The sequence below is a fragment of the Berghia stephanieae genome, chromosome 15, assembly GCF_034508935.2.
Source record: "Berghia stephanieae isolate SIO BIC M18660-M18661 chromosome 15, UCSD_Bste_1.3, whole genome shotgun sequence".
Taxonomy (NCBI): domain Eukaryota; kingdom Metazoa; phylum Mollusca; class Gastropoda; order Nudibranchia; family Aeolidiidae; genus Berghia; species Berghia stephanieae.
Window position 1 is genome coordinate 13,722,290 of NC_088374.1, and position 10,556 is coordinate 13,732,845.

Below are 10,556 nucleotides of genomic sequence, written 5' to 3' on the forward strand. Positions count from 1 at the left end.
AGGGGTTTTTTTGGGGGGTTTTTTCTTGTTTATTTTAAAAATAAAATATTTACACCTCTCCTAATTTTATTTTGTTGCTTGCAGAAGCAATGTACAAACAACCAAAAAATTATATAAATACATTTTTAGAAATATGAAAAAAAAAAAAAAAAAAGTATCAGCAGTTCCAATTCTTTGCTTGAAATCATATCTTGTCATCGTTACCTATTGATATTTTGGATCTCTTTTTGGAAATTAGATCCAATGGTGTCGAAAATAACCTCCCATGTGGCCTCATAGAAGTCAATGATCTGAATATTCGAGTAATATTATCATTTTTATACGTGTTATCAACATGTATTTGTCAGTATTAACCCATTGCTGGCCGGGCATAATCTGGAAAAATGTCTCACAGACCACGCGAGGGGAGATAACTCTTCCAAATTGCATAGTACACTTCATTAAAAAATTCATTGCAAGAATATGAGGCATGCTAGAAACAAAATAAAGGCTGTTTTGGAAAGAAGAATGAATGGCCTTTAATTTGATGTATTGTTTTGGACTATTGATTTATATTTTGATTTGAAAAAAAAAAAGTTGAAAAATATGTAATAATATTAAGACACATGAAATCCATTGTCAATGTCATCAAAATATACATCCAACTCAACCTCAATGTCTGATTCAGTGTCTGAATGAGCACTATCATCGTCACTATCCAATAAAAAACGTTGATCACTCCCGAGAATTGAGGAATTCAAACGCCATTCCAGCAAAAGAAAAAAAAAAAAAAAGGACATTACCACAACCGATTTGGTCGACAAATTTCAAAAAATGACAGCAGACAAACGAATTGAGATAAAAACGATCTGGAAATTTCTAGTTTCACTTTCACTCTTTCTCTACTTTCGTTTTCTAAATAAAAAGAAGCGGTTCTATACACGTTTTTTGTTTAAGGGTTCAAAGATGCCGGGTACCTGGCAGGCGATATCGGGCGATTTGAACTGTTTGAGATGTTTTTTTAGCGGCCGATTTGGGCCGCAATGGGTTAAAACAAGAACCAAATGAACAAATAAGAGGAAACGATTAAGTAATGATTTCCTCGCTGAACGTGTCTCATCAAACAAAATAAACAAACCCCCCTCCCCCATACATGAAATCTCTATATTTACTCCCAACAGGAAAAAGGTTTCTTCATCGAGATCAGCACATCGTACGACAGTTTCAGCAGTTGTATCCTGAGTGACAAGCGGTCCAACAGTCTTGACAGCGGCAACATCAAACTGACGTACAACAGCTTGCTGGAGAAGGCCGAGGCTCGGGAGAAAGAGAGGCTGAAGGAGGAGGCCAGGAGGATTAAAAAGTTGGAGTCCTCTTTCAAAAACATGCTGGCCAAGAAAAATATCGACCTGGAAACTAAATGGGATGATGTGAGTGTGGCTATGTGGTCTTGTGGTATGACACTCGCTTTCGGATCGGAAGGTCCTGGGTGCGAGCTTCGCTCGGCGTATAGTTGAGTCCTTGGAAAAGACTCTTTACCACATTCTCTCATGTACTCTGGTGTGAAATGAGTACTGGCTGTAACAGCGTTGTCTTGTTGGAAAAATTGTAATATCGCCTAACAGGCACCACGTCTCGTTCTATATGTTACGTGTTGCTGTTGGTCGGGGACCCTTTGTAAAGCGCTTTGACTTTGAGTACATTTAGTTGATGTTGCGCTATACAAAAGCTCTGTTTTTTTAAATTATTTTTAAAAAAATTTATTTGGTGTATATTTTATTACTAGTAGTCGTACACATGTTCGGCGTGTGAACAAATACACAAGTATTTTGTAAGCGTTTGAGGGTAACCCTGTGGTTAGATGCTGGGTGTGTTCTTGAAGTCATCTCAGACTAGAGACAATAATAGCTTAGGGCTATTTATGACCTCTGCTTGAACTAGGCCGATCTTAGTCTTATTATTTTTTATTGTTATTATTATTATTATTATTATTATTATTATTATTTTTGTTATTATTATTATTATTTTTTTTTTATTATTTTTTATTTTTCATTACGGTATTTCTTTGTCTTCTTCTTCTTTTCTTCTTCTTCTTCTTTTCTTTCTTCTTCTTCTTCTTCTTCTTCTTCTTCTTCTTCTTCTTCTTCTTCTTCTTCTTCTTCTTCTTCTTCTTCTTCTTCTTCTTCTTCTTCTTCTTCTTCTTCTTCTTCTTCTTCTCCTTCTTCTTCCTCGTCTTCTTTTTATTATAATTATTATTATTTTTGTCATTACTATTATTTTTATTATTATTATTATTATTCTTATTATTATTATTATTATTATTATTATTATTATTATTATTATTATTATTATTATTATTATTATTATTATTATTATTATTATTATTATTATTATGATGATGATCATCATCATCATCATCATCATCATCATCATCATTGATTTAATTGTTGCTTTCATCCATCTACCATCGTTCTATTAATGATCTTAAGATAGACATCGTTATAGATTTAAGAAAAAGAACAGAAAGACATTGTGGAACGTATTATGACATGATGATGACTGTTTCATCCCTGCTGTCCCACAGCTCCGGCCACAGATAGAGAAGGAATCAACCTTCCAAGCCGTCGTGCTGGAAGCGGATCGTATCCGTCTGTTCAAAGAGTTCCTGGTAGCCGTGGAGGAGAATTGCTATCACTACAGACCCAAGAAGAAAAAGTCCAAGAAGCATCGGTCACACAAATCCAGGTCTCCATCTAGATCGGTAAGCCTTTTGTTTTTTTCACTTTGATAAAAACAAGAAATGGAGTGAGCATAGCTGCCAACCAGTGAGATAAAATCGTACTTAGTACGATTTGGCCAATACAGAAAAAGAAAAAAAATCCAGAAAAAAAAAAAAAAGAAGAAAATCTGATAAAAATTATCTTGGGAGAAAATTTTCGCCACAAAGGAGGCTGCTAAGCCCAAGCCTCAGTAATCTTTTTCTGTCATCACCTCCCCATCACTTATGCCTACCCAGTATGATGATAAAGGTAAGCTTCTCTTAGTATTACAGTTCTGACCATTCTAGTACTTAAGTACATTAATAAATATGCCATTTTAAGACATGAATTGGGCGTCCGCGCCGCACCGCACAGCGTATAATAATACGTTTTTGCATTTTGAAAAGTTGGCAGCTATGAACAAGAAATGGAGTGAGTAGCATGGGTGCCAGTTTTCCGGTTCATGCCGGAATTCCGGTTTCGCGATATCTCGAAGTCAAATACCTCCGGTTTCAGTGTTTTGAGTAAAATAACCTAATATCATCGGTGAAAATTCGAAAACGTGATTCAGTCACCTTTTCGGTGTAATCATTTAAAATTGGTGTAAAAACGGTGATGACTAAAGTTTAGGCCGCATTTTCAGATTTGGCAAAGTGTCGAGATTTTAGTTTCAGGTTTCAGCACTTCTTCCTGCTGGTACCCATGGTGAGTAGGAAAGTGCCAGAAGACAATAGGGAATAAAAACTTAGTGGCAGCGATGGGGTCTTGAACCCGCGACCTTACTGGTACGACAACTCCGCCTGACCGGGGAGAGCGTGACTCTACCGTATGATCTATCCACGATCCCCCATTCCCAAAAAGATCGCTTCTAACCCTAGTCTTTTTCACTTTGATACTTTTGAAATAATGTCATTTACTTATCGCTGAGCTCTTGCCCTTCGGTCATGTGCCATGACGTTGAAGTTAGACATCTTGAAATGCCTTTTCATAATAAAAACAATAAATAATAAATGGCATTTATATAGTGCTTTACCCCATTGACACAGGCTCTAAGCGCTTTACAGTGATATAAAACAAAATGTTTTACGGTATGACAAGTGTTGATGGAAAAGTGATATGAATTCAATTCAACAACAAGAAAATATGATAATAGTATTGCATCTTCTGACATAAAAAGATAAAACTGTAAGCAGGATTTGAAAGTTGTCAACGAATCTGAGCATCTCACCTGTGATGGTGGGATTTTTATTTAAAAAGTGTTTATGAAAAAACAGTGCCAGACAAAGCAGAAAAAAAGGATTGGGATTGAATGAGTGCCTGGCAATAAGGAGTGATGGATAGTGTACGAGTAATTTCCTGCACCCAAAAAGATATTAACAGGTGACTTGTACTGTTTGAAATGGAAATTTGGCCTCCTGGAGGAATTAAAAATGAATTGTTTTGAGTATCGTTAAATTATGTCAATGTGCTACATAACATTAATTTATTTATTTATTCATCTATAGTGCAGCGCGGAAATCTCGAGCAAGTCGAGACTGAGCCTGTTTTGGCAATGCTGATCCGTCTTTTGATAACAATGTCATACATGCCGAATCTTACAAATTTTTCATAATTTTACTATTTTTAGACAAATTTCATGGCCAAATACAAAATTTTATGGAAAATTACGAATTCTTAATTCTTAGTTTTACTTAATAATATAATGATATTATTAATAATAATAATAATGATAAGAAGAAGAACAAATACTACTACTACTACTATACTACTACTACTACTGTTATAATAATAATAACGATGAGAAGAACAACAACTACTACTACTACTACTACCACTACTACTACTACTACTCTAATAATGATGATAATAATAATAATAATAATAATAATAATATTGTGGTTTTTCATACACAATTTCAGAAATTATGAATTTCCTTGTCAAATTACTAAAAATTGACATAAAAATTACTAAATTTGAAGTTTTCAATTTGGCACGTCTGCAATGTAATAATTCCACACTCCTTTTCTTGTGTCCCCATTGCCAGAGTGAATCAGAGGATGAGTCCAGACACAGATCCAGCAAGAAGAAGAAGAGACGATCCGACTCCAGATCTATCAGTCCCATCACAGAATCAGGTAATGTTGCACAACTATCTGGTCTAGTGAGTATGACCGTGGCCTTCGTAAAGTTATGGCCTGACACTGACCAAAACATGACGTCAAAATGCCAGTCTTTTGCCACAAAAGAAAACAAATCGTGAGTTGTATTCAATAGTTCAACCAATGAAATAACTTGTTTCCATGAGCTCTACTAACGACAACTCACTAGACGGTGCAAAAAACAAATAATGACGTCAAAATGTCAGTCCTTTTGGATTTCAGTGTCAGGCTATAACATAACGATGGCTACGGTATGACACTCGCTTTCGGATCGGAAGGTCCTGGGTTCGAGCCTCGCTCAGCGCATAGTTGAGTCCTTGGAGAAGGCTCTTTTTGTGGCGTCCAACACTAGTTGATTTCTCCCTAAATTATCTGGCCACTTCTTATATTGTTTACTTTCCAGGTTTCCTACTTCCGATTGGAGTAACGGTCACTTCGTCTTTGATTAAACTTCTAATCGTATCTTTCACTTGTCGTTGTCATTCCTTTCTTTTGAACAAAGTAAGATCGTGACTTCCCCTAGCGGGCAGGGAGGTACATGCTGTGTCTTCTATCCCCCCATACCCGTTTTCCAATTGTTTCCTGTCGTTGTCTTGGAATGAGATTACTTGGTTTTGTCCTGACCATGGCAGGGAGGGAAACAGTCGAATGCATAGTTATAGTTTGGGAGATGATATTTTTTTCCTTGTAAATCATTTCTCTGTTATGCATTGCATTATTGTATTATGTTTAGTTTACATATTATATTTTATGATTTGTAAACATTTGAGTGTATTCCTCTTAGTTGGGGCCTGTGCTTGTCTGGATGAGACTTTTGGGTGATCTCAAACTAATTACTTTGACGGTGTTCTCTTGGAATCTACATCTTTACCCTATTTGAACCAAATCCCCTTTGTCCTTCCTTTTCTTTTGTGATTTAATTGTAATTCTAGAACTTTTTACTGTCCCATTTTCTTCCTTTTTACTGGTGCTTTTATGACCTTAATGTGTTGCAAGCGCCGTAAAACCCTTAAAAACAAAAACAAACAACAAGATCGTAACATTCTAACATCTTACATTGGTGACCCCAATGGGATGGACAGGCGAATTTTGTTAGACTTAGCAGAGGCTATCAAAACCACAGTGAACGCAGTGTTGTTCAAGTCTCCTCCTTTCTGGACGACAAATGCGACAGTCTGGTTCCTTCGGCTGGAGGCCACATTCGCCACACACTGTCCTCCCATTACCAACAACTAAACACTATTGGGCGCCACTATGTGTGCGGCTATATGGTCTAGTGAGTATGACACTCGCTTTCAGATCGGAAGGTCCTGGGTTCGAGTCTCGCTTGGTGCATAGTTGAGTCCTTGGAGAAGGGTCTTTACTCACATTCTCTCACCTTACTCAGGTGTAAAATGAGTACCTGGCCGTTAACAGCGTTGCCTTTGTCCAAAAAATATTTTTTAATATCGCCTAACAGGCGTCATGTCCCGTCCTAAATGTTAAATGTTGCTGTTGGCCAGGGACCCCTTGTAAAGCGCTTTGATTTGATTTCATCCAATTTACACTGTTTACCAAGCAATTAATGTAAAAATGGATTCAAATATTGTGCATTACTCTCTCACTGTCACACTGATAAGTTTTAAAAAAATTCTTATAACTTACAGAGGGAGGTGTTGTCTTTGGCAGTTCCAAAGCAGTTTGACTGTAGGTTTGATTTCATCAATTTGTATTGTTTACCAAGCAATTAATGTAAAAATGGCTTCAAATATTGTGCATTACTGTCATACTGATAAAGAAATTTGTTATCTTACAGAGGATCCAGCGTAAAGTTATTTATATTATATTATTTATATAATGAATATGTTTATGTTGTGTATATCGCACGTGTGAAAGAAAGAGAGGAAGAGGATGAGAGAGAGAGAGAGAGAGAGAGGGAGAGAGAGAGAGAGAAAATAAGTAGGAGTGAAATATTTGTTCAATGTTATAGTTATCTTATAACAAGTGTAACTAAATGACAAATTGCCATATTTATGGACAATAAAGATCTATTATTATTATTATATGTGTTGTCTTTGACAGTTCCAAAGCAGTTGACCGTGGGGCTGCTTTTACCCAATTTACATTGTTTATCTACCAATTCACATGCTAATCTTGATATTCTTCCTGCTATCGTCATCTTTTGCTGAGGCATGTTCTGTGAGCCTTCTCCCATTGGTGTGAAAAACACTTTTATCTTTGTCCCTTTAAATATATTGTCCTCTCATCTTCTTCTTCTTCTTCTTCTTCTTCTTCTTCTTCTTCTTCTTCTTCTTCTTCTTCTTCTTCTTCTTCTTCTTCTTCTTCTTCTTCTTCTTCTTCTTCTTCTTCTTCTTCTTCTTCTTCTTCTTTTTCTTTTCCTCCTCTTCCTCCTCTTCTTCCTCCTCTTTTTCTGCTTCTCCTCCACCACTTATTCTAACTTTGTCCCTTTAAAGATATCGTCCTTTCATCATCATCTTCTTCTTCTTCTCCTCCTCCTCCTCTTCCTCCTCCTCCTCCTCCTACACCACCTCTTCTTTTCTGCTTCTCCTCCACCTCCACCACCACCTACTTTCTTCCTCATCAAATAAATCAACTCACCCAATCAGCATTACCCCCAATTCTCTGGAAAGAAAGAAATGTCCACCTTTTAAAAAAAAGGAGATTTAAAAAAATCAATATACAAATAATTGTAAGTGAGAAGAAGCAAACCACTGTCGACTGCTGAAAGAATGTAATATCTTTGAACTCTGACCTTATACTGTTTTAAAAAATAAAATTAGATGGTATTTTTCTTGTGTTTCCAGATGAAGAAGACAGAAATTCCCGGAAAAGGAAGAAATCCAAGAAGAAGAGGCATGACTCGGTGAGAAATCCTTGATTCTTTGTTGTTGTTTTTATGAATGCAAGTCTTACGACTGCTTGAAGTTCTAAGGAGTGAAGCATGAAGAAGAAAATAGACTGAAAGCTTCATCTTTTATTCACAGAAACAAATGATTGGGAGCTTTCAGGTTTCCTGACTACCACGTTGTTGTTTTTGGTGTAATTATTGCTGCTTGAAGTTCAAAGGAGTGAAGCATGAAGAAGAAAATAAGACTGAAAGCTTCATTTTTATTCACAGAAACAAAAATGAATTTAACAGCTTCAAAAAAGATTTTTTAAAATTACCAAACACAGAACTTTTCGGGCTCAAAACCCTTCTTCAGCAAACAGCAAAAAGCAATAAAGACATAAAGACATTATTCATGTATTTATGTCTTTATTGTTTTTTGTTATTGGTTGAATAAGGGTTTTGAACCCGAAAAGTTCCGTGTTTGGTGTTTTGTTCTTTTTTTTTTTTGAAGCTGTTATATTGATTTTTGTTTCTGACAAAAATGACAACGCACCATCCTCCCATTTCAATCTCGTTTCCAATGTCTCTTATTAGGTACGGCAAACCCTCTTATCGAGTCATGGCTTTATTGGCAAACCGAGAATTTCAACTCAAATCGTCACTCTCTTTTTCTCATTTTCAGTCCGTCAAATAAAACGTGTTTGGTGTCAAATTAAATCTTAAATCTTCATCTTTTTAAAAATGTTTATGCTTTTTTTTTTTATAGGATTTGCCGTTATTTCATGGCTTTGAGTTGAAGAAGAGGAGTAAACTCCGATTTTTGAATAGGCGCTCCGCTACTCGAACACCGTGACTGATGGTCGTCTTTTCTCTCCGCTCGGCTGATCGCGTCAACGCTATTAATAGTAACGTCAATGGCTGCATCAGAAATTCTTATTAGGTCTTGTTATTATTATTTTTTATTATTATTATTATTATTATTATTATTATTATTATTATTATTATTATTATTATTATTATTATTATTATTATTATTGGTGTTGTTGTTGTTATCATTATTACCATTATTAATGTTTCAATATATTTTTGTAACAAGGTTTTAATCATTTTCCTGTTTGTTTGTTTTGTATTTTGTTTTTTTTCCTGACTTGTTTTTCCCCCATCCTTGATTAATGGATAAACAATAGAAAAAGGTCAAGAGTTCATGTTTTTTTTTTAAATTTCAGCGGAAAGTTGTTTCCCTGGGTGGGGTTCCTGACCTCCCATAGTGAGCAGGGAAGCACTTACTGTGTCCTCTCTCCCCTTATATCTGTTTTCCAACGTGCTTTCTGTCTTTGTCTTGGAATGAGATTACTTGGTTTTGTCCTGGCCCTGGTCGGCTGAGAGGGGAAACAGTCAAATGTATAGTTAGTTTTGGGAGATGATATTTTTTTCCTTGTAAATCATCTCTCTGTTAGGTATTGTTATATGTTATTTTGAATGTATAATGTAAGCATTTAAGTGTATTCCTCTTAGTGGGATCTTGTGCTGGTGTCTGGGTGAGACATTTAGGTGATCTCAAACTAAGTACTCTGACAGTGTGCTCTTGGAATCTACATGTGTTCCCTATTTGAACCACTCCCCTTTGTCTTATTTTTTTCCTTGTCCTTTTTATTGTACATCTAGAATTTTTTCACAATCCAATTTTCTTCCTTTTTACTGACTTTAATGCAAGTGCCCTGAAATCCTTAAAAACAAAACATAAAGAAAGTTGTTTTCATCTTTTTTTTCTTCTTCCTATCAGGTGACTAGATCTGATGCTGGTGGCAGCGACAGGGAGGACAGGGAGAGGGACAGAGACCGAGGCGGAAGAGGCGGGGACAGAGATAGAGGAGATAGAGAAAGAGAGAGGGAGCGGGAGAGGGATAGAGACAGGAGGAGCGAGAGTCGGTCCAACAGGAGGAGGAAAGAAGCGTCCCCACCTCACAGGCAAGAGAAGAAGGAAAGAGCTTCAAAGGTGAGGCTGACTGGGTTTTTTGTGTATCATGCTTATTGTTTCAAATAAAATAAAAAAATTCCCTTTATTCATCCCCAAAGGGAAATTTGTCCTTAGGGTCTATTCCAAGGGAAGACTGGAATAACCCAGGCATCAGCCGCAGTGCAGCGCCGTAAAGTGAGCTAGGGCTAGGTGACTTGCTCAAGGCCACACAGGGCAGTGGCCGGTGATCGAACTTGTTACATTTTGGGTACGAAGCAATCACTGTACTGCTGAGCCACGCTGCCCCAGTTTTTTTTCCCGTTTTTTTTTTTTAAATTTTATTTGTAAAGGTGGGAATTTTTTTTTTTTAAATTATTATTATTTTTTTTTCAATTTTGGTAGTTTTTTTTATATTATTATATTGAGCTTGACAAAGGAAAAAGAGGGAGTCTTGATAATTCAGTTGGTAGAGCACTCACTTCCCATCCCTTGCAACGGGACCAAGATCGATCCAAGTCGAGAATTTGAAGGTCATTTCAGTGCCAAGCAAATTAACTCTTTCAGCGCCATTGGCCGCACTGTGTGGCCAGAGCAGAATTGGTTCTACTGGCCTTGAGTGGCGAAAACAATAATGTAATCCATTCCTGCTTTCTACAATGGTATCATTTCTTTCATCAGAACATTCAATTGGCCCTAGCGGGGGTGTGTTTTTATTGAAATTTTGCACCAAATTCGATTGTCGCTCTGTCTTAGCTTGTCATTCTCATGCTGGCTCAATCAGGTGTCAGCCATTTTGTGATGGAAATGCGAATATAACCTTAGCACTGAAATAGTTCAAGCAGATCCAAAATGGAATGGCTTGACTGAGATCT

At 36.5% G+C, this 10,556-nt stretch overlaps 1 protein-coding gene across 2 annotated transcripts in view; it reads left to right on the plus strand.

Moving 5' to 3' along the window:
• LOC144960811 (pre-mRNA-processing factor 40 homolog A-like) overlaps nucleotides 1-10,556 on the plus strand; it is a 59,980-nt gene that overhangs the window by 45,138 nt on the left and 4,286 nt on the right. For both annotated transcript variants that reach the window (XM_078894159.1, XM_078894158.1), the window contains exons 16-20: nucleotides 1,161-1,409; nucleotides 2,564-2,740; nucleotides 4,783-4,873; nucleotides 7,702-7,760; nucleotides 9,511-9,723. In XM_078894159.1, the coding sequence (XP_078750285.1) occupies nucleotides 1,161-1,409; nucleotides 2,564-2,740; nucleotides 4,783-4,873; nucleotides 7,702-7,760; nucleotides 9,511-9,723 (789 nt within the window). The remainder of the gene's footprint in view (nucleotides 1-1,160; nucleotides 1,410-2,563; nucleotides 2,741-4,782; nucleotides 4,874-7,701; nucleotides 7,761-9,510; nucleotides 9,724-10,556) is intronic.